Raw genomic sequence first — 24,996 nt, forward strand, 5'->3', positions numbered from 1 at the left:
GTCACCCACCACTGCAACAGTCCATTGGCATATATTTAGGCCCAGCACCCAGGCAGAGGAGGGAGGTCCCGTAACAGAGAATCTGTCTTCATGTCAGCAGAGAATTAGTCTGCATGTCATAGCAGAGAATGAGGCTTCACGTCAGCCACCACTGCAACAGTCCATTGGCATATATTTAGGCCCAGCACACACACAGGCAGAGGAGAGAGGTCCCGTAACAGAGAATCTGTCTTCATGTCAGCAGAGAATTAGTCTGCATGTCATAGCAGAGAATCAGGCTTCACGTCAGCCACCACTGCAACAGTCCATTGGCATATATTTAGGCCCAGCACCCAGGCAGAGGAGGGAGGTCCCGTAACAGAGAATCTGTCTTCATGTCAGCAGAGAATTAGTCTGCATGTCATAGCAGAGAATGAGGCTTCACGTCACCCACCACTGCAACAGTCCATTGGCATATATTTAGGCCCAGCACACACACAGGCAGAGGAGAGAGGTCCCGTAACAGAGAATCTGTCTTCATGTCAGCAGAGAATTAGTCTGCATGTCATAGCAGAGAATCAGGCTTCACGTCACCCACCACTGCAACAGTCCATTGGCATATATTTAGGCCCAGCACCCAGGCAGAGGAGGGAGGTCCCGTAACAGAGAATCTGTCTTCATGTCAGCAGAGAATTAGTCTGCATGTCATAGCAGAGAATGAGGCTTCACGTCAGCCACCACTGCAACAGTCCATTGGCATATATTTAGGCCCAGCACACAGGCAGAGGAGGGAGGTCCCGTAACAGAGAATCTGTCTTCATGTCAGCAGAGAATTAGTCTGCATGTCATAGCAGAGAATGAGGCTTCACGTCAGCCACCACTGCAACAGTCCATTGGCATATATTTAGGCCCAGCACACACACAGGCAGAGGAGAGAGGTCCCGTAACAGAGGATCTGGCTTCATGTCAGCAGAGAATCAGTCTGCATGTCATAGCAGAGAATCAGGCTTCACGTCAGCCACCACTGCAACAGTCCATTGTCATAAATTTAGGCCCAGCACCCAGGCAGAGGAGAGAGGTCCCGTAACAGAGAATCTGGCTTCATGTCAGCAGAGAATCAGTCTTCATATCATAGCAGAGAATCAGGCTTCACGTCACCCACCACTGTAAGAGTCAATTTTCATAAATTTAGGCCCAGAACCCAGGCAGAGGAGAAAGGTCCCGTAACAGACAATCTGGCTTCATGTCAGCAGAGAATCAGTCTTCATATCATAGCAGAGAATCAGGCTTCACGTCACCCACCACTGCAACAGTCCATTGGCATATATTTAGGCCTAGCACACAGGCAGAGCAGAGAGGTCCCGTAACAGACAATCTGGCTTCATGACAGCAGAGAATCAGTCTGCATGTCATAGCAGAGAATCAGGCTTCACGTCAGCCACCACTGCAACAGTCCATTGGCATATATTTAGGCCTAGCACACAGGCAGAGGAGAGAGGTCCCGTAACAGACAATCTGGCTTCATGTCAGCAGAGAATCAGTCTGCATGTCATAGCAGAGAATGAGGCTTCACGTCAGCCACCACTGCAACAGTCCATTGTCATAAATTTAGGCCCAGCACCCAGGCAGAGGAGAGAGGTCCCGTAACAGACAATCTGGCTTCATGTCAGCAGAGAATTAGTCTGCATGTCATAGCAGAGAATCAGGCTTCATGTCAGCCACCACTGCAACAGTCCATTGGCATATATTTAGGCCTAGCACACAGGCAGAGGAGAGGTTCATTCAACTTTGGGTAGCATCGCAATATAATGGTAAAATGAAAATAAAAATAGGATTGAATGAGGAAGTGCCCTGGAGTCCAATAATATATGGTTATGGGGAGGTAGTTAATGTCTAATCTGGACAAGGGACGGACAGGTCCTGTGGGATCCATGCCTGGTTCATTTTTATGAACGTCAGCTTGTCCACATTGGCTGTAGACAGGCGGCTGCGTTTGTCTGTAATGACGCCCCCTGCCGTGCTGAATACACGTTCAGACAAAACGCTGGCTGCCGGGCAGGCCAGCACCTCCAAGGCATAAAAGGCTAGCTCTGGCCACGTGGACAATTTAGAGACCCAGAAGTTGAATGGGGCCGAACCATCAGTCAGTACGTGGAGGGGTGTGCACACGTACTGTTCCACCATGTTAGTGAAATGTTGCCTCCTGCTAACACGTTGCGTATCAGGTGGTGGTGCAGTTAGCTGTGGCGTGTTGACAAAAGTTTTCCACATCTCTGCCATGCTAACCCTGCCCTCAGAGGAGCTGGCCGTGACACAGCTGCCTTGGCGACCTCTTGCTCCTCCTCTGCCTTGGCCTTGGGCTTCCACTTGTTCCCCTGTGACATTTGGGAATGCTCTCAGTAGCGCGTCTACCAACGTGCGCTTGTACTCGCGCATCTTCCTATCACGCTCCAGTGCAGGAAGTAAGGTGGGCACATTGTCTTTGTAGCGTGGATCCAGCAGGGTGGCAACCCAGTAGTCCGCACAGGTTAAAATGTGGGCAACTCTGCTGTCGTTGCGCAGGCACTGCAGCATGTAGTCGCTCATGTGTGCCAGGCTGCCCAGGGATAAGGACAAGCTGTCCTCTGTGGGAGGCGTATCGTCATCGTCCTGCCTTTCCCCCCAGCCACGCACCAGTGATGGACCCGAGCTGCGTTGGGTGCCACCCCGCTGTGACCATGCTTCATCCTCATCCTCCTCCACCTCCTCCTCATCCTCGTCCTCCTCGTCCTCCAGTAGTGGGCCCTGGCTGGCCACATTTGTACCTGGCCTCTGCTGTTGCCAAAAACCTCCCTCTGAGTCACTTCGAAGAGACTGGCCTGAAAGTGCTAAAAATGACCCCTCTTCCTCCTCCTCCTCCTCCTCCTCCTGGGCCACCTCCTGTTCCATCATCGCCCTAAGTGTTTTCTCAAGGAGACATAGAAGTGGTATTGTAACGCTGATAACGGTGTCATCGCCACTGGCCATGTTGGTGGAGTACTCGAAACAGCGCAACAGGGCACACAGGTCTCGCATGGAGGCCCAGTCATTGGTGGTGAAGTGGTGCTGTTCTGTAGTGCGACTGACCCGTGCGTGCTGCAGCTGAAACTCCACTATGGCCTGCTGCTGCTCGCACAGTCTGTCCAGCATGTGCAAGGTGGAGTTCCACCTGGTGGGCACGTCGCATATGAGGCGGTGAGCGGGAAGGCCGAAGTTACGCTGTAGCGCAGACAGGCGAGCAGCGGCAGGATGTGAACGCCGGAAGCGCGAACAGACGGCCCGCACTTTATGCAGCAGCTCTGACATGTCGGGGTAGTTGTGAATGAACTTCTGCACCACCAAATTCAGCACATGCGCCAAGCAAGGGATGTGCGTCAAATTGGCTAGTCCCAGAGCTGCAACGAGATTTCGCCCATTATCACACACCACCAGGCCGGGCTTGAGGCTCACCGGCAGCAACCACTCGTCGGTCTGTTGTTCAATACCCCGCCACAACTCCTGTGCGGTGTGGGGCCTGTCCCCCAAACATATGAGTTTCAGAATGGCCTGCTGACGTTTACCCCGGGCTGTGCTGAAGTTGGTGGTGAAGGTGTGTGGCTGACTGGATGAGCAGGTGGAAGAAGAGGAGGAGGAAGCCGAGAAGGAGGAGGTGGCAACAGGAGGCAAAGAATGTTGCCCTGCGATCCTTGGCGGCGGCAGGACGTGCGCCAAACAGCTCTCCGCCTGGGGCCCAGCTGCCACTACATTTACCCAGTGTGCAGTTAGGGAGATATAGCGTCCCTGGCCGTGCTTACTGGTCCACGTATCTGTGGTTAGGTGGACCTTGCTACAGATGGCGTTGCGCAGTGCACACTTGATTTTATCGGATACTTGGTTGTGCAGGGAAGGCACGGCTCTCTTGGAGAAGTAGTGCCGGCTGGGAACAACATACTGTGGGACAGCAAGCGACATGAGCTGTTTGAAGCTGTCTGTGTCCACCAGCCTAAATGACAGCATTTCATAGGCCAGTAGTTTAGAAATGCTGGCATTCAGGGCCAGGGATCGAGGGTGGCTAGGTGGGAATTTACGCTTTCTATCAAATGTTTGTGAGATGGAGAGCTGAACGCTGGCGTGTGACATGGTTGAGACGCTTGGTGACGGAGGTGGTGGTGGTGGTGTTGGTGGTACATCCCCTGTTTGCTGGGCGGCAGGTGCCAACGTTCCTCCAGAGGCGGAGGAAGAGGCCGAGGCGGCAGCAGCAGAATAGGCCGAGGCGGCAGCAGCAGAAGAGGTAGCAGGGGGAGCCTGAGTGACTTCCTTGGTTTTAAGGTGTTTACTCCACTGCAGTTCATGCTTTGCATGCAGGTGCCTGGTCATGCAGGTTGTGCTCAGGTTCAGAACGTTAATGCCTCGCTTCAGGCTCTGATGGCACAGCGTGCAAACCACTCGGGTCTTGTCGTCAGCACATTGTTTGAAGAAGTGCCATGCCAGGGAACTCCTTGAAGCTGCCTTTGGGGTGCTCGGTCCCAGATGGCGGCGGTCAGTAGCAGGCGGAGTCTCTTGGCGGCGGGTGTTCTGCTTTTGCCCACTGCTCCCTCTTTTGCTACGCTGTTGGCTCGGTCTCACCACTGCCTCTTCCTCCGAACTGTGAAAGTCAGTGGCACGACCTTCATTCCATGTGGGGTCTAGGACCTCATCGTCCCCTGCATCGTCTTCCACCCAGTCTTGATCCCTGACCTCCTGTTCAGTCTGCACACTGCAGAAAGACGCAGCAGTTGGCACCTGTGTTTCGTCATCATCAGAGACATGCTGAGGTGGTATTCCCATGTCCTCATCATCAGGAAACATAAGTGGTTGTGCGTCAGTGCATTCTATGTCTTTCACCGCTGGGGAAGGGCTAGGTGGATGCCCTTGGGAAACCCTGCCAGCGGAGTCTTCAAACAGCATAAGAGACTGCTGCATAACTTGAGGCTGAGACAGTTTCCCTGGTATGCATGGGGGTGATGTGACAGACTGATGGGGTTGGTTTTCAGGCGCCATCTGTGCGCTTTCTGCAGAAGACTGGGTGGGAGATAATGTGAACGTGCTGGATCCACTGTCGGCCACCCAATTGACTAATGCCTGTACCTGCTCAGGCCTTACCATCCTTAGAACGGCATTGGGCCCCACCATATATCGCTGTAAATTCTGGCGGCTACTGGGACCTGAGGTAGTTGGTACACTAGGACGTGTGGATGTGGCAGAACGGCCACGTCCTCTCCCAGCACCAGAGGGTCCACTAACACCACCACGACCATGTCCACGTCCGCGTCCCTTACTAGATGTTTTTCTCATTGTTATGGTTCACCACAACAACAAATATATTATTTGGCCCAATGTATTGTATTCAAATTCAGCGGGATATAAATTTGAGGCCTAGTATTTAGGCGCTGGGTGACCGGTATGGATTTAGTGACAGAATTAGACTTGGAAATGCACAGAAGCGTGTGTGTGAAGTTATTCTGAATGACCCTATGTGCACCTTCAATATGATCTACCCTTTTAGGGATAGATTTCAAATAGCTCTGATATAGCAGAAACGACTAAATTATGAAATTGCTAAATTGGGAATTGTACTTCAACCCAGAACAAAAAATGTGCTTGAACGGACACTAAATAACTCGCCCAGCTACAGCACTAAGGACAGATTTAGCGGGATATAAATTTGAGGCCTAGTATTTAGGCGCTGGGTGACAGGTATGGGTTTAGTGCCAGAATTAGACTTGGAAATACACAGTAGCGGGTGTGTGTGAAGTTATTCTGAATGACCCAATGTGCACCTTGAATATTATATACCCTTTTAGGGATAGATTTCAAATAGCTCTGATATAGCAGAAACCACTAAATTATGAAATTGCTAAATTGGGAATTGTATTTCAACCCAGAACAAGAAATGTGCTTGAACGGACACTAAATAACTCGCCCAGCTACAGCACTAAGGACAGATTTAGCGGGATATAAATTTGAGGCCTAGTATTTAGGCGCTGGGTGACAGGTATGGGTTTAGTGCCAGAATTAGACTTGGAAATACACAGTAGCGGGTGTGTGTGAAGTTATTCTGAATGACCCAATGTGCACCTTGAATATTATATACCCTTTTAGGGATAGATTTCAAATAGCTCTGATATAGCAGAAACCACTAAATTATGAAATTGCTAAATTGGGAATTGTATTTCAACCCAGAACAAGAAATGTGCTTGAACGGACACTAAATAACTCGCCCAGCTACAGCACTAAGGACAGATTTAGCGGGATATAAATTTGAGGCCTAGTATTTAGGCGCTGGGTGACAGGTATGGGTTTAGTGCCAGAATTAGACTTGGAAATACACAGTAGCGGGTGTGTGTGAAGTTATTCTGAATGACCCAATGTGCACCTTGAATATTATATACCCTTTTAGGGATAGATTTCAAATAGCTCTGATATAGCAGAAACCACTAATTTATGAAATTGCTAAATTGGGAATTGTATTTCAACCCAGAACAAGAAATGTGCTTGAACGGACACTAAATAACTCGCCCAGCTACAGCACTAAGGACAGATTTAGCCGGATATAAATTTGAGGCCTAGTATTTAGGCGCTGGGTGACAGGTATGGGTTTAGTGCCAGAATTAGACTTGGAAATACACAGTAGCGGGTGTGTGTGAAGTTATTCTGAATGACCCAATGTGCACCTTGAATATTATATACCCTTTTAGGGATAGATTTCAAATAGCTCTGATATAGCAGAAACCACTAAATTATGAAATTGCTAAATTGGGAATTGTATTTCAACCCAGAACAAGAAATGTGCTTGAACGGACACTAAATAACTCGCCCAGCTACAGCACTAAGGACAGATTTAGCGGGATATAAATTTGAGGCCTAGTATTTAGGCGCTGGGTGACAGGTATGGGTTTAGTGCCAGAATTAGACTTGGAAATACACAGTAGCGGGTGTGTGTGAAGTTATTCTGAATGACCCAATGTGCACCTTGAATATTATATACCCTTTTAGGGATAGATTTCAAATAGCTCTGATATAGCAGAAACCACTAAATTATGAAATTGCTAAATTGGGAATTGTATTTCAACCCAGAACAAGAAATGTGCTTGAACGGACACTAAATAACTCGCCCAGCTACAGCACTAAGGACAGATTTAGCGGGATATAAATTTGAGGCCTAGTATTTAGGCGCTGGGTGACAGGTATGGGTTTAGTGCCAGAATTAGACTTGGAAATACACAGTAGCGGGTGTGTGTGAAGTTATTCTGAATGACCCAATGTGCACCTTGAATATTATATACCCTTTTAGGGATAGATTTCAAATAGCTCTGATATAGCAGAAACCACTAAATTATGAAATTGCTAAATTGGGAATTGTATTTCAACCCAGAACAAGAAATGTGCTTGAACGGACACTAAATAACTCGCCCAGCTACAGCACTAGGGACAGATTTAGCGGGATATAAATTTGAGGCCTAGTATTTAGGCGCTGGGTGACCGGTATGGATTTAGTGACAGAATTAGACTGGGATATGGCCAAAAAATAAACAGACTATTGCTGGTTAAATGCACTTGGTGTGACAGCTTCACCCTGATGTAGGCTTTAGCCAAAAAACAACCACACCATTGAGGGTTAAATGCACTTGGTGACAGGCGCAGCTTGCCCCTGATTTAGTATATGGCCAAAAAATGAACAGACTATTGCTGGTTAAATGCACTTGGTGTGACAGCTTCACCCTGATGTAGGCTTTAGCCAAAAAACAACCACACCATTGAGGGTTAAATGCACTTGGTGACAGGCGCAGCTTGCCCCTGATTTTGTATATGGCCAAAAAATGAACAGACTATTGCTGGTTAAATGCACTTGGTGTGACAGCTTCACCCTGATGTAGGCTTTAGCCAAAAAACAACCACACCATTGAGGGTTAAATGCACTTGGTCGCAGCTTGTGCTGGCGCACCACAAGACACAAAATGGCCGCCGATCACCCCAGAAAAATGTGACTGACAAACGGTCTGTGCAGCCTAAAAACAGTGAGCAATTGAGGATCAGCAGCTCAATGATCCACAGCTGCAGATCGATCAGTTAATCAAGTCCTTTGGAGGAGTTAATCTGCCTAATCTCGCCCTACTGTCGCAGCCGCAACCTCTCCCTACGCTAATCAGAGCAGAGTGACGGGCGGCGCTATGTGACTCCAGCTTAAATAGAGGCTGGGTCACATGGTGCTCTGGCCAATCACAGCCATGCCAATAGTAGGCATGGCTGTGATGGCCTCTTGGGGCAAGTAGTATGACGCTTGTTGATTGGCTGCTTTGCAGCCTTTCAAAAAGCGCCAAGAAAGCGTCACAAAAGCGCGAAGAAAGCGACGAACACCGAACCCGAACCCGGACTTTTACGAAAATGTCCGGGTTCGGGTCCGTGTCACGGACACCCCAAAATTCGGTACGAACCCGAACTATACAGTTCGAGTTCGCTCATCCCTACTTGCAGTATCTTTTTACTGCCAGTAGGTGTCACTGTTACCCATGTTAAAAGCAAACGTCATGGGAAAGGGGATATTTGGGCGGGTAAAATTCTGACGTTTTCAGTCAATAATTGGATGTCATTCAAAATACAAAACTTTGAGTCCAATAGTATCATCTTCATGCTTCTGTTACTTTACATCAGGGATGGCCAACCTGAGGCTCTCCAGCTGTTGCAAAACTACAACTCCCAGCATGCCCAGGATGCCTACAGCTATTAGCCTACAGCAGGGCATGGGGGGAGTTGTAGTTTTACAACATCTGGAGAGCTGCAGGTTGGCCATGCCTGCTTTACATAGTTTATAACTTCTTACTGCCCTGTTATAAAATGGTACTTGCAATTCCACCTCTGTCCACATGGTGTGCTGTCTAAGTACTCTATGCCTATATACGGGACATTTGGCAAACAAACCTTTATTTGTCTATAAGGCCTCATGCACACGACCGTTGTTTCATTCCGTGTCCGTTGTTCCTTTTTGTCGTGATTTTCTGCGGACCCATTGACTTTCAACGGGTCAGTTGAAAACTCGGCTGATGCACTGTTTGTCATCCGCGTCCGTGATCCGTGGTTCCAGTCCGTCAAAAAAAATATAACCTGTCCTATTTTTTTCACGGAAAACGGTTCGTGGACCCATTCAAGTCAATGGGTCAGTGAAAAAAAGCGGAGGCACACAAGATTGTCATCCGCGTCCGTTTTTTTCCTATCATTTGCATGGCAAACTTGACTTAAGATTTTTTTTTACTTTCCTTCATGTCTGGAGATCCTCCAAAAATAAAGGAAGACACACGAAACAAAAACGGAAACGGATCACGGAACAACGGAACCCCATTTTGCAGAACGGAACACAACAACGGAGGCCTAAGGCCTCTTTCACACGGGCGTCATGTTTTTTGCCCGGAGCCGGGTGCGTTGCGGTAAAATGCGCAATTTTCCCGCGCGAGTGCAAAACATTGTCATGCGTTTTGCACTCGCGTGAGAAAAATCGCGCATGTTTGGTACCCAAACCCGAACTTCTTCACAGAAGTTCGGGCATGGGATTGATGTTCTGAAGATTGTATTATTTTCCCTTATAACATGGTTATAAAGGAAAATAATAGCATTCTGAATACAGAATACATAGTATAATAGTGCTGGAAGGGTTAAAAAAATAAAAAAGTTAACTCACCTTATCCTCTTGTTCGCGTAGTTCGTTCCCGGTCTGTAGTTTGCTAGCTGTGGGCTTGGGCTAAAGGACCTTTGATGACGTCAGATCACATGCTCCAATCACATGGTCCATCACCATGGTGATGGAGCATGTGATCTGACGTCATCAAAGGTCCTTTAGCCCAAGCCCACAGCTAGCAAACTACAGACCGGGAACGAACTACGCGACCAAGAGGATAAGGTGAGTTAACTTTTTTATTTTTTTAACCCTTCCAGCACTATGATACTATGCATTCTGTAGTCAGAATGCTATTATTTTCCCTTATAACCATGTTATAAGGGAAAATAATACAGTGAATAGACTGTCACCTAGAACCCATGCGTGAAAATCGCATCGCATCCGCACTTGCTTGCGGATGCTTGCGATTTTCACGCATTCCCATTCACTTCTATGGGGCCTGCGTTGCGTGGATTATCGCACCGCAACGCACAAAGAGGAGCATGCTGCGATTTTCACGCAACGCATAAGTGATGCGTGAAAATCACCGCTCATGTGAACAGACCCATAGAAATGAATGGGTCAGGATTCAGTGCGGGTGCAATGCGTTCAACTCACGCATCGCACCCGCGCAGAATACTCGCTCGTGTGAAAGGGGCCTAAGAGTGAGAATATTCTAGAATTGCACCGTTTAGTGATAAGACTGGTAGATGTCAGTTTTGTGGACAAGAATAGGCATTTCTACAATCGGCCGCCCGTTCCGCTCCGCAAATTGCGGAAAGGCACATGGTCGGCTTTCGTTTTTTGCGGATCCGCGGTTTGCGGACCACATAAAACGACAGATTGCGGACCTGCAAAAAAAGACGGATGACATCCATATGCCATCCTTTTTTTTTACGGATCCATTGTAACAATGTCTAAAACGGACAAGAATAGGACATGTTCTATTTTTTTCCAGGGCTACGGAATGGACAAACTGATGCGGAGAGCACACAGTATGCTGTCCGCATTTTTTGCAGACCAATTAAAATGAATGAGTCCGCATTGTATCCGCAAAAAAAAAAAAAAACGGACACGGAAACAGACAACGTCCGTGTGCATGTAGCCTTGCACACTGCACATGCACTGCTCTGCCCTTAGGCTTCTGCCCAGTTGGCTTGTACAGCACGTGACCCCCAGATGTCTCCTGGAGCAGATGTTGCCGGTGGTCGCGGTCACACACGATGCGGCAGGTACCTTTTCACGGTAACGCAGCTGATAATCCAGAATCTTCCCGTTGGGCTGTTCTGGCTCCGGCCAGGTTAAGGTGATGCTCTGCATGGACCGGCTCACCTGGTGAATGATGGGAACGGCAGATGGGACTGGAATGGAGAAGATGAGACATAAGTGGAAAGAAGAGAGAAGCGGCGGCGCGGGGGGCGGGGGGCAATAGAGCGGAGAAGATGAGACGGAACATATTTTCCTGTGTATCAAACATACACAACATGGAAATCCACAGAAAGCCTGCGCTCTGCGCGGCGACATGTGACTGCGGGGAGGGGGGACGCTTGGCCGGAGCTGTCACTTTGAATTTGGGTCAGGGCATCACCGCCTCTTACGAGACCCCTCACACGGTACAGAGAGAGCGTCACAAAGACAAATTCTGTGAGAGTGCAAGGCCTGGGGGAGAAAGAGACGCGCAGCGAAAGAGCTGCAGATATCAAGTGTTAACCCCTGCCAGACCCGGGGAGCTTGCTGGGAGTTGTAGTATGCCGTGCAAGAGATACTTTAGCTAAGGCTCCAATGGCGACTTTTGGGGCTTTGCAACCGTTGCTGAATCTGTAAAGTTGAAAATTTTGCAACTTCTCGTGGAGCCGTGGCTTCAGGCTAGGGCAATAAGTCGCACGCCACATAGGGTACAACTACACCGCTACATGTGTCACGCGACAGTTTTTCTAATGATAGTCTACGGCGTCGCACAGCCACTTGCAACATGTTGCGACATCTTGGATGGACTTTTTTGCGACTGTCGTGTCGAAATTGCAGCATGTCGCAAGTCGCAGTGCATCACCATAGACTATCATTACAAAAATTGTTGCGCGACTTTTATGCCATAAGTAGTTCGCCGCGTAGCCCTAGCATTGACGCCCCATTTGTAATCTGTAACCATGGAGACGCATAGTTTTGCATACGAACTGCATACACAGAACACTAGCAAAGATGCTTCATTTTTTTAATTATATTTTTAAGAGCATAAATGTAATAACAAAAATACTCAGTGCAAAAGTTTACACGCCCCATCCTTTCTCCCAGTCTATGTCACCGTGGAGTCCCAGCCTTTTTTACAAAAATCATTGATTTGTGACCTAATCCTTTTCGGCTGTTGCGGAACTACTTTCCCCCTGCTTGCGATTTTCCAGGCATGCTGGGGGTTGTAGTGTCAAACCCACGGGAGGACAATCGGTTGTGTGCTCCCGCTTTTGCGCAATGAAGTATCACAAAGTGTGGTTTAGGCTATATGTATTTTGTGGTCCGTAAAACATGAATCCGCAAAAAAACGGATGACATCCGCGTTGCATCAGTTTTTTTTATTTTTGCGGATCCATTGCAACACGTTTGTGTGCAAGAGCCTTTAGGGCTCGTTCACATGAACGTATTTTGCGTTCCGTCTACGGGCCATTTTCTGCATACCGCATACATGGAACCATTCAATGGGTCCTCAAAAAGTCCTGTCCTATTCTTGTCCGTTTTGCGAACAAGAATAGGCATTTCTATAATGGGCCTCCTGTTCCGTTCCGCAAATTGCGGAAGGCACACAGACGGCATCCGTTTTTTGCGGGTCCGTTATTTGAGGACCGCAAAAAAAGGCACAGTCGTGTGAACGAAGCCCTAATCCTGAGAGTCCAGATTTAAAGGGAACCTGTCACCATGATTTAGCGCATAGAGCTGGGGACATGGGCTGCTAGATGGCCACTAGCACATCTGCAGTACCCAGGTCCCATAGCTCTCTGCGCTTTTATGGTGTTAAAATACCGTTTTTAGTGATATGCAAATTACCTCCTATGTGTCCTGTAGCCGGAGATGAGTCCAGCGGAAGGGAGCCCAGCACCGCCCCGCGTCCGCCGAATCTCCTCCTTGCCTGCTGACGTCATAGAGCTGCATTGCCGAAATCTCGCGATGCGCGAGCTAGCGCATGCGCAGTCTCGGCATCATGTTCATTCCCTGTACTGGAATCAGCACAGGGAACGAACTACGCATGCGCTAGCTCGCGCATCGCGAGATTTCGGCACTGCAGCTCTATGACGTCAGCAGGCAAGGAGGAGATTCGGCGGACGCGGGGCGGTGCTGGGCTCCCTTCCGCTGGACTCATCTCCGGCTACAGGACACATAGGAGGTAATTTGCATATCACTAAAAACGGTATTTTAACACCATAAAAGCGCAGAGAGCTATGGGACCTGGGTACTGCAGATGTGCTAGTGGCCATCTAGCAGCCCATGTCCCCAGCTCTATGCGCTAAATCATGGTGACAGGTTTCCTTTAAGAATAGAATGATAGAACTACAGTGAAGACTGACACCCCCATCATGAACTGGTAAACCCATAAGTATATTTACACACCATTCAGGTTGGCATTGGGTGGCGCTGATGACCCCCCATGGGCGCTCATATAAATGGATGATTTTTTTATTTTTTTTTAGGAGTGGAATACTTATTAACCCCCCCCCCCCCCCATAATCAATTACAGGACAGGTCATCCGGACTCTCAGCTCCGCTCTAAGTGTGAACAGATCACAGACACAACAAGTAGGCGAAGAACTTCACAGATCTGCTAGGGGGGGAATTCTCGCTTCTCGGGTCCAGCCAGGCGTGAACGTTCAGGGCTCCCAGAATCATGGATCCAGGCGCCGATAAGCAAAGGGCGGCGAAGAGACGGCACATTTATGTCATTTTTTTGCCAAGCTTGTCATGGTATCCCCTATACAGAAACAATATCAGTCAGAAAAAAACAAACAAACAAAAAGTAACTATTTCTACTTAACTGATACAAAATAATCATAATAATGAAAAGGTAACATAATAACAAGGCGCGTGAACAATAAACAAGGCGCGTGAACAATAAACAAGGGGCGTGAACAATAAACAAGGGGCGTGAACAATAAACAAGGCGCGTGAACAATAAACAAGGGGCGTGAACAATAAACAAGGGGCCTGAACAATAAACAAGGTGCGCGAACAATAAACAAGACGCGTGAACAATAAACAGGGCGCGTGAACAATAAACAAGGGGCGTGAACAATAAACAAGGCATGTAAACAATAAACAAGGCGCGTGAACAATAAACAGGGCGCGTGAACAATAAACAGGGCGCGTGAACAATAAACAAGGCATGTAAACAATAAACAAGGCACGTGAACAATAAACAAGACGCGTGAACAATAAACAAGACGCGTGAACAATAAACAAGACACGTGAACAATAAACAAGACGCGTGAACAATAAACAAGACACGTGAACAATAAACAAGACGCGTGAACAATAAACAAGACGCGTGAACAATAAACAAGACACGTGAACAATAAACAAGACGCTTGAACAATAAACAAGGCGCGTGAACAATAAACATGGCGCGTGAACAATAAACAAGGGGCCTGAACAATAAACAAGGTGCGCGAACAATAAACAAGACGCGTGAACAATAAACAGGGCGCGTGAATAATAAACAGGGCGCGTGAACAATAAACAGGGAGCGTGAACAATAAACAAGGGGCGTGAACAATAAACAAGGCATGTAAACAATAAACAAGGCGCGTGAACAATAAACAAGGCATGTAAACAATAAACAAGGCACGTGAACAATAAACAAGATGCGTGAACAATAAACAAGACGCGTGAACAATAAACAAGACACGTGAACAATAAATAAGACGCTTGAACAATAAACAAGGCGCGTGAACAATAAACAAGGCACGTGAACAATAAACAAGGCGCGTGAACAATAAGCAAGGCGCGTGAACAATAAACAAGGCGCGTGAACAATAAACAAGGTGCGTGAACAATAAACAAGGCGCGTGAACAATAAACAAGGTGCGTGAACAATAAACAAGGTGCGTGAACAATAAACAAGGTGCGTGAACAATAAACAAGGTGCGTGAACAATAAACAAGGCGCGTGAACAATAAGCAAGGCGCGTGAACAATAAACAAGGTGCGTGAACAATAAACAAGGCGCGTGAACAATAAGCAAGACGCGTGAACAGTAAACAAGGGGCGTGATCAATAAACAAGGCGTGTGAACAATAAACAAGGTGCGTGAACAATAAACAAGGTGCGTGAACAATAAACAAGGCGCGTGAACAATAAGCAAGGCGCGTGAACAATAAACAAGGGGCGTGATCAATAAACAAGGCACGTGAACAGTAAACAAGGGGCGTGATCAATAAACAAGGGGCGTGATCAATAAACATGGCGCGTGAACAATAAACAAGGCGCGTGAACAATAAACAAGGCGCGTGAACAGTAAACAAGGCGTGTGAACTTTTGCAGCCAATACTTTTAATGCTCGACTAAAAAAAGAGGCAACTTTGCAACTAATTCATAAAAATAATCTCCCCCCGTTTTGTGTATACAGCTCCCATAAACATTGATGTGTCTCCGTGGTTACAGACTATATCAACTATAAAATAAAACAAGTTTACAATTCGTTAAAAACCCTCCTGCCGTTTTGTGTCTGCAGCTCCCACGCCCCCGCTGTGTGTCGCCATAGATTCTGCAAGACTATTTGCAAACTTAGGCCTCTTTCACACGACTGTATGGCTTTTTGAGTATTTTGCGGTCCGTTTTTCATGGATCCGTTATTCTTTTTTTTGTTTCCGTTGTGTTCCGTTATACAGTAATTTTCAATAGATCGTTCCACAAAAAACGGAACGGATACGGAAGACATAGGCCTCATGCACACGGCCCTTGGGCGCTTTCACTTGACTGGGTCCGCAATTCCGGAGATGCGGAACGGAGTCACGGAACCGATCACCGGAAGCACTACGGCGTGTTTCCGTGGTGTTTATTTCCGTGGTTTCGCACCACAAAAATATATGACATGCCATATTTTTTGGCGGTGCGGACATACCACGGACCCATTCAAGTTGAATGGGTCCTGCCCGCTGCACAGATTTTCCCCGTGCATTGGGGACCTGCAATTGCGGTCCCCAATGCACGGAACGGCCACACAACAGCCGTGTGCATGAGGCCATACGGATGCATTTCTGTATGTGTTCAGTTTTTTTTTTTTGCAGACCCATTGACTTAAATGGAGCCATGGAACGTGATTTGCGGGCAATAATAGTACATGTTCTATCTTTCAACGGAACGTAAACATGGAAATGCGGAAACGGAATGCATACATTCAGTTTTTTGGGGGGCGGAACCATTGAAATGAACGGTTCCGTATACAACTGTAAAAGGAACGCAAAATAGCGATCAGTAAACGTTAAAAAAAGGTTGTGTGAAAGAGGCCTTACTTTTATTTAGGGCTCGTTCACACAAACTTTTTTTTATAACTGTATACTGTATATGCTGTACGGAAAAACGGAACGGAACTGGAAACACTACTGGAAAATATAAATAAACGGAAAAATGGATCCGGGAAAAATGGCCCTGAAAACACTGAAAAAGACATACGGTCGTGTGATGCATTAGGAGCAATTGCAAAAAAAATATTAAACCCTTTGCGATGCGCGGTTTGTACAAATGTGGCAGAGTCCGGGCACTGCTCCTAAAGAGCCATGACAACCGCTGATGGCGCACATCTGGACTTGTCACCCAGCCTCCGAAAATCTCTGAATGGCATATATACCAACATCATCAGGCAGAGTTACATCCCCCACTACTGCTTTGCCCGTGTGTCAGTCTTCACTGTCATCCTTGCATTCTATTCATGAACCAGTAACCAGAGAGTACAAAACTGTGTTGGCACGATTCTTCTTGTAGGAGAAACGCAGGGTCAAGGGGCCTCGTAGCGGGCAAACATAGACCCCGACCAGTGTAGGCTCTTAAAGGGGTCCTTCGCTTTAGACAGTCCTTTTTATAAGATACAGTAAGGACCCTCCCCCCCCCCCTTCATAACATGATGGCAGGGCGTCCCATTGACGTACCTCCAGCGATCAGTTTAAACGGGTGGTCTGAGGTTTTTATATTGATGACCTGGGGGGGGGGGGGGGGTCCGACATACGAGGCCAGTGACGCCAGGCTCATCAGTAACCTGGCCTCAGTGCAGCTCAGTCACATTGAAGTGAATGGGGCTGAGCTGCAATACCAAGCACAGCCACTATCCAAAGGATGGCACTGTGCTTGGAAAGCTGCAAGGAGAATGCAGCCTGATTGGCGGGGGTGCCGGGTGATGGACCCCCACAGATTTGATATTGAGGAATTATCCAGAATTTCGGAAAACCCCTTTAACTTGGCTGCGAGTGTTCAATATCCCAACAGCGCCTCCACAGGGGGAATGAAGTATTGCAAAAATTTCATTGAAATCAATGGGATAGGGACATGCTGTGTCCTCCGGAGACACATGGTTAATATTGATGGTGGGAAAATGTTACTTTATAACATTAAACTTCTAACTCTTTTGTTCTGCTCTCTGAATGGAGACAGCAGTGTAAAGAATGGGGGGTTTCAATTCTTGTTGCCATGACTGCAATTATTTCTTATCACACATGAAGTACATGTGAATGTTCTTGCCTTCTATTCTTTACACTGCAGGCCACCTCCACAGAACTGGATAGAAATGGACCTTCCTGTAGATGACATAGTCCCTCCAGTCCAGGCCTCCTGTTCAACCACTTACCTGATTGGCTGATGCTGACGTTCAGCGACGCGTACTTGGGCTGTTCGACGCTCATCTCCGACACCCGGTTGGTTGCCTGCACCTCTAGAGCATAGGCCACCCCGGGCAGAAGTCCTGCCAGCTGCACCCGAGTCTGGGTGAGCCCCACCTGTCCAGGTCTGAATGTCACCCCATCTCCGCAGCGGAGGCAGCGCCCGGTCACACACTCCTTACACGCCACCGAGTACACCAGCTCCGGGCGACCCCCCATGTCTTTCGGGGACCTCCAAGTCAGAGATACGGATCCAGGACCGGTGACTTCATAATTCAGGTCCCAGGGGGCTGACGGGGGTCCTGGAAACGGCCAAAGGGGATCATTAATTATAGACATTCAGAGCTGTAATCGTTCAATCACTACTACTACTATTATTATTATTATTACTAGAATCTGATGGGGGTTGTCACCCAGCTTTCCCGAAATCCTGAATGGCAGACTCTGAAGGGATGCCCCCCCCCCCATAGGACCTTATGGAACAGAGTCTATGGGGATTTGATTTTCTGGTTGTTTTGGGAAAACCTCCAGGGGCGAAGACGTCTCCAGATTTCTGGTAGTTGTAGTTTTTGGAGTTTGAGGGGATGTCACTGTTATGGGGGCACTGTGGATGTCACTGTTATGGGGGCACTGTGGATGTCACTGTTATGGGGGCGCTGTGGATGTCACTGTTATGGGGGATCTGTGGATGTCACTGTTATGGGGGCATCTGTGGATGTCACTGTTATGGGGGGCACTGTGGATGTCACCGTTATGGGGAGCACTGTGGATGTCTCTGTTATGGGGGCACTGTGGATGGCACTGTTATGGGGGCTCTGTGGATGTCACTGTTATGGGGGATCTGTGGATGTCTCTGTTATGGGGGATCTGTGGATGTCACTGTTATGGGGGCACTGTGGATGTCACTGTTATGGGGGCACTGTGGATGTTACTGTTATGGGGGCGCTGTGGATGTCACTGTTATGGGGGATCTGTGGATGTCACTGTTATGGGGGATCTGTGGATGTCACTGTTATGGGGGCATCTGTGGATGTCACTGTTATGGGGGCACTGTGGATGTCACCGTTATGGGGAGCACTGTGGATGTCTCTGTTATGGGGGCACTGTGGATGGCACTGTTATGGGGGCTCTGTGGATGTCACTGTTATGGGGGATCTGTGGATGTCTCTGTTATGGGGGATCTGTGGATGTCACTGTTATGGGGGCACTGTGGATGTCACTGTTATGGGGGCACCGTGGATGTCACTGTTATGGGGGCACTGTGGATGTCACCGTTATGGGGGCACTGTGGATGTCACCGTTATGGGGGCACTGTGGATGTCACCGTTATGGGGGCACTGTGGATGTCACCGTTATGGGGGCACTGTGGATGTCACCGTTATGGGGGCACTGTGGATGTCACCGTTATGGGGGCGCTGTGGATGTCACCGTTATGGGGGCGCTGTAGATGTCACCGTTATGGGGGCGCTGTGGATGTCATCGTTATGTGGGCGCTGTGGATGTCACCGTTATGGGGGCGCTGTAGATGTCACCGTTATGGGGGCACTGTGGATGTCACCGTTATGGGGGCACTGTGGATGTCACCGTTATGGGGGCACTGTGGATGTCACCATTATGGGGGCACTGTGGATGTCACCGTTATGGGGGCGCTGTGGATGTCACCGTTATGGGGGCGCTGTAGATGTCACCGTTATGGGGGCGCTGTGGATGTCATCGTTATGTGGGCGCTGTGGATGTCACCGTTATGGGGGCGCTGTGGATGTCACCGTTATGGGGGCGCTGTGGATGTCACCGTTATGGGGGCGCTGTGGATGTCACCGTTATGGGGGCGCTGTGGATGTCACCGTTATGGGTGCGCTGTAGATGTCACCGTTATGGGGGCGCTGTGGATGTCACCGTTATGGGGGCGCTGTGGATGTCACCGTTATGGGGGCGCTGTGGATGTCACCGTTATGGGGGCGCTGTGGATGTCACCGTTATGGGGGCGCTGTGGATGTCACCGTTATGGGGGCGCTGTGGATGTCACCGTTATGGGGGCGCTGTGGATGTCACCGTTATGGGGGCGCTGTGGATGTCACCGTTAAGGGGGCACTGTGGATGTCACCGTTATGGGGGCACTGTGGATGTCACCGTTATGGGGGCACTGTGGATGTCACCGTTATGGGGGCACTGTGGATGTCATCGTTATGGGGGCACTGTGGATGTCACTGTTATGGGGGCACTGTGGATGTCACCCTTATGGGAGCACTGTGGATATCACCCTTATGGGGCACTGTGGATGTCACCTTTATGGGGGCACTGCGGATGTCAATGTTATGGGGGCACTGCGGATGTCACCCTTATGGGGGCACTGTGGATGTCACCCTTATGGGGGCACTGTGGATGTCACTGTTATGAGGGCACTGGAGATGTCACTGTTATGGAGGCACTGTGGATATCACTGTTATGGGGGGCGCTGTGGATGTCACTGTTATGGGGGCACTGTGGATGTCACCGTTATGGGGGCACTGTGGATGTCATTGTTATGGGGGCACTGTGGATGTCACCGTTATAGGGGCACTGTGGATGTCACCGTTATGGGGCACTGTGGATGTCACCGTTATGGGGGCGCTGTGGATGTCACCGTTAAGGGGGCGCTGTGGATGTCACCGTTATGGGGGCACTGTGGATGTCATTGTTATAGGGGCACTGTGGATGTCACCGTTATAGGGGCACTGTGGATGTCACCCTTATGGGGGCACTGTGGATGTCACCCTTATGGGGGGCACTGTGGATGTCACCCATATGGGGGGCGCTGTGGATGTCACTGTTATGGGGGCACTGTGGATGTCACTGTTATGGGGGCACTATGGATGTCACTGTTATGGGGGGCACTGTGGATGTCTCTGTTATGGGGAACTGTGGATGTCACCCTTATGGGGGGCGCTGTGGATGTCACTGTTATGGGGGCACTGTGGATGTCACTGTTATGGGGGCACGGTGGATGTCACTGTTATGGGGGCACGGTGGATGTCACTGTTATGGGGGCACGGTGGATGTCACCGTTATGGGGGCACTGTGGATGTCACCGTTATGGGGGCACTGTGGATGTCATTGCTATAGGGCTACTCTAGATGCCACCAATATGGGGGTACTGTGGCTCTCACTGTTAGGGGAGTACTACGACACCCATTCTTATGAGGGTACTCTGTCATTGCTATGGAGGTTCTGTGGTTGTCACTATTATGAGGCATTGACATTGTGGTAGTAACTGTTGTAGAGGCGCTGTGGATGTCACTGTTATGGGGGCACTGTGGATGTCACTGTTATGGGGGCACTGTGGATGTCACTGTTATGGGGGCACTGTGGATGTCACCGTTATGGGGGCACTGTGGATGTCACCGTTATGGGGGCACTGTGGATGTCACCGTTATGGGGGCACTGTGGATGTCACCGTTATGGGGGCACCGTGGCTGTCTCTTATTTGGGGGCACCTTGGTTGTCATTTAGGTTATACGTCCAGGTACTGTCTGCTCCACGTTCTGACCATGGCGTCTCCGTGAAGTTGCTCCCCTAGGCAGATGCCACGTTGCCTGTATGATACCCTGGTTCTACTAACACTAATAATAATAATAACCATCATTGATACCTGAGATGTTGGGACGACCTGCGACTCACCAGTGCACTGGGACTCCGGAGGTTCCTCCGCAATGCGGTAAAATCCCTTATTACAGACGCAGCTAAAGGCCCCTGAAGTCGTCGTGTTGCTGTTGGCTGGGCAGACATGGCAGTGAGCAGCCGCTGCATCTGGAGGACTGTAAGTCCCAGGTGGGCACGCTGTGGAGGAAAAGCAAGACATTTAGTATCCTTTGCCAACATCACAGGTGTAGCAGAGCTGAGAATGTCAATTACCAAGAGGATCTGCTGTCTTCAATTGCACAAGGGAAAACCTATTCCATTAGGGGTGTTATTAAAAGAAGCGCACCACAGCAAGCTCAGCTCTGCTACATCTGTACCTCAATGTATACTCTTTTCTGATCATAGGCAAAAGTCCCTCCATTTGCATGAATAATGTTAGAGAGTAACAAAGGAGTTTGTGCTGACGCTGCAATATCTTAAATGCAGTATATTGGTAACTGGTATATTTGCAAAATGTGCAAATGACACGTTTAGCTCTGCTACATATGCAAATGCCAGCTACTTCTGACAAGCTCAGCTGTAAATCAATTGACAAAAGTGCCTGTGCTAGACCAGACAAACTCATCGGCGCTACACTTGATAAACCCAGATCTGCTTCAGCCTTGTTCCCTTGGAAAAGCTCAGCAATTCAAGGACAAGGACAGCTCTACTACATCAGACACAACTCAGCTCTACTACACCAGAGAAGCACAACAATAGTATGTCTATCAAATTCAGTTCCTTTATATCAGAGTAGATTAGGGCTGATGGTAGAGATGAACTCGGCTCTGCTGCATCTGACAAGTTCATAAAGGGTTCCATTTGACAAACTGATCTTAGTTGCAGGTGACAAAGTCATCTCTGCTGCATTTGACAAGCTGCACACTGCTACTTCTGCAAACTTGGTCCTAATTATTTTAACAGACCTGACCCTTCTAAAATAAGAAAAGCTTGCCACTGCTACATTAGAGCAACTCAGCTCTGCTACAACTGAAAAAACAGTACTGGCACATAGCGGTATGTCACATTCAGCTCTACTACTTCACACAGAGTTACCACATAGTTTTAACTCCTGGGCCCCAATGCAACATTCGTAACAGGGCCCATCCATGTACCATTGGTGCCATTTTATGTGGCAAATGGGTTGTGGGGTAGCACAGACTCTGCCACCGGGTGCGACTGCAACCTCCGCACTTCCAGGAGATGCACCCCAATAATTCAGCACATTTTCCACTGACAAAATCAGCTACATTGGGCAAGCTTTGCACCGCACTTACTTCTGACAAGCTCAGCCCTGCTACTTCTGACAAGCTCAGCCCTGCTACTTCTGACAAGCTCAGCCCTGCTACTTCTGACAAGCTCAGCCCTGCTACTTCTGACAAGCTCAGCCCTGCTACTTCTGACAAGCTCAGCCCTGCTACTTCTGACAAGCTCAGCTCTGCTACTTCTGAAAAGCTCAGCTCTGCTACTTCTGACAAGCTCAGCCCTGCTACTTCTGACAAGCTCAGCTCTGCTACTTCTGACAAGCTCAGCCCTGCTACTTCTGACAAGCTCAGCTACTTCTGACAAGCTCAGCTCAGCTACTTCTGACAAGCTCAGCTCTGCTACTTCTGACAAGCTCAGCTACTTCTGACAAGCTCAGCTCTGCTACTTCTGACAAGCTCAGCTCTGCTACTTCTGACAAGCTCAGCTCTGCTACTTCTGACAAGCTCAGCCCTGCTACTTCTGACAAGCTCAGCCCTGCTACTTCTGACAAGCTCAGCCCTGCTACTTCTGACAAGCTCAGCCCTGCTACTTCTGACAAGCTCAGCTCTGCTACTTCTGACAAGCTCAGCTTTGCTACTTCTGACAAGCTCAGCCCTGCTACTTCTGACAAGCTCAGCCCTGCTACTTCTGACAAGCTCAGCTCTGCTACTTCTGACAAGCTCAGCTTTGCTACTTCTGACAAGCTCAGCCCTGCTACTTCTGACAAGCTCAGCTCTGCTACTTCTGACAAGCTCAGCTCTGCTACTTCAGACAAACTCAACCTTACCACAGCACCAGTTTACCTCTAATACCTAAAATTAATTTCCGTGACAAAGTCAGCTCTACTGCTTGAACAAGCTTTGAATTCCTCCACATAACAAACTCAGCTCTGCTATATCTGAATAAATATAGTGAAGAAAACATGTTATTTTCAGCTCCCAGGACCCTCATATAAATAATTGGGCAGTGCCAGGACGCGGCTGCCCGGGATTCCCCCACTGCCTCAGCATTAATTAGCGCTCGGTCTGGGGCGCTTCCATAGTCCGGGGATGGGATCTGGGAGATGGGTCAGGCAGGAGTTTTCCATCTGAGTGATCGCCAATGACCAGGGGGCACTGCCCGCGCTAACTGTCCCCCCTCAACAGCCTCTAATTACAGCAATTAATACAAGGTTCAGTGCAAATCACTGCAAACTGGGAAACACTCAGCTTGTTCATGAAGCTTCTATGTAATGACTGCTTCCCTGAAAGGGATTCTCCACTTTTTTTTTTTTTTTTCTTTACATAATTTAATTTTCAGGTCTGATATTCTGCAGGGGAAATATTTTATTATATCTTTATAGCAAGCAAAGTTTATTTTTTATTTTTTTCTGATACAGAGCTCCAAAACTTCTGCATAGGCATACAGAGGAATAATAAACTTCTGAGTAACTGCAGCTACCACTAGGGGGAGCTCAAGAGCCGACTTCAGAAGCAGGATGTTATAGGATAATGCTGACAGTGCAGTACAGAAATACTGCAGTGTGTTGTACAAGTGATCTCTGGTTCAAGTCCCCCAGCGGGAGTAGAACAAAGTAAAAACATTTGCAAAACAATAAATAAATAAATAAATAAAAATACAGATAGTAAAAGTATAAAAACATTCCCACCCCAAAAAACAGAATCCATGCAAAATATCACATTATTCATCCTGCAACCTCCTGCACCCCAGGCATTATGAAACTACAACTCCCATCATGCACCCTTGCTTGGCTATTCTCTCAACACCCACAGAAGTGAAAGGAACATGCTGGGAGTTTTAGTTTCACAGCAGCTGGAGTGCCGGAGGTTGCTAATTCCTGTGATAAAGAACGGCAGAATTCCTGTTTTATGGTCACTTCGATTTCCCCCCCCCCCCAAAATTATAATAAGTGATCAAAAAGTGATATGATCCCAAAATTGTACCAATAAACCCAAGGCTTTACTAAAAATAGTAAAACATAATAAAAAATTGTATTTACAAAATTGGACATTTCCGTAATCACAGTAATCCACAGCATACGTTTCTTTTTTAGAGGTAATTTTTTATTGGGGCGTAATGAAAAAAAAATATTTGAAGTTCTCAATCCATTATACAGTGCATTAACCCCTTCACTACTTGCACGTACAATGTAAGTTGGTGCTTTAAAGATGGCTACTCAGAAGCTGAGCGGGCGCCATAGCTGCTGGTTACCCGCTGTAAGTCGCGAAATGCCCAAACTAACCAAATATAAAAGTTTCTATCCAGTGAACTGGGGGCACTTTAAGGACTGGGGGCCCTACCGGGTCACTATAAAAACTGGTGGTACTACAGGGGGACACTGGGAGTAAGGACTAAGAGTACTGGGGGTATTTCAGGGGGGGCATTAAAAGAACTGTTGACAGTACAGGGGGCACTACAAGGACTGGGGACACTAAAGGAGAGCTCTATAAGGACTGGGAGTACTACAGGGGGGCACTATAAGGATTAGGGGTACTACAGGGGGGCACCATAAGAACTTTTGGCACTACAAGGGGCACTATAAGGACTGGGGGTACTAGAGAGGGCACTATAAGAACTGTTA

At 48.3% G+C, this 24,996-nt stretch overlaps 1 protein-coding gene across 1 annotated transcript in view; it reads right to left on the bottom strand.

Moving 5' to 3' along the window:
* The window catches only part of LOC122940167 (ephrin type-B receptor 5-like), an 89,472-nt gene that overhangs the window by 25,647 nt on the left and 38,829 nt on the right, over positions 1 to 24,996 (bottom strand). The window contains exons 3-5 of the mRNA XM_044296587.1: positions 21,171 to 21,329; positions 17,483 to 17,815; positions 10,901 to 11,025 (exon numbers count right to left, since the gene is read on the bottom strand). Of these exons, the coding sequence (XP_044152522.1) occupies positions 10,901 to 11,025; positions 17,483 to 17,815; positions 21,171 to 21,329 (617 nt within the window). The remainder of the gene's footprint in view (positions 1 to 10,900; positions 11,026 to 17,482; positions 17,816 to 21,170; positions 21,330 to 24,996) is intronic.

The sequence above is a fragment of the Bufo gargarizans genome, chromosome 6, assembly GCF_014858855.1.
Source record: "Bufo gargarizans isolate SCDJY-AF-19 chromosome 6, ASM1485885v1, whole genome shotgun sequence".
Lineage (NCBI taxonomy): Eukaryota > Metazoa > Chordata > Amphibia > Anura > Bufonidae > Bufo > Bufo gargarizans.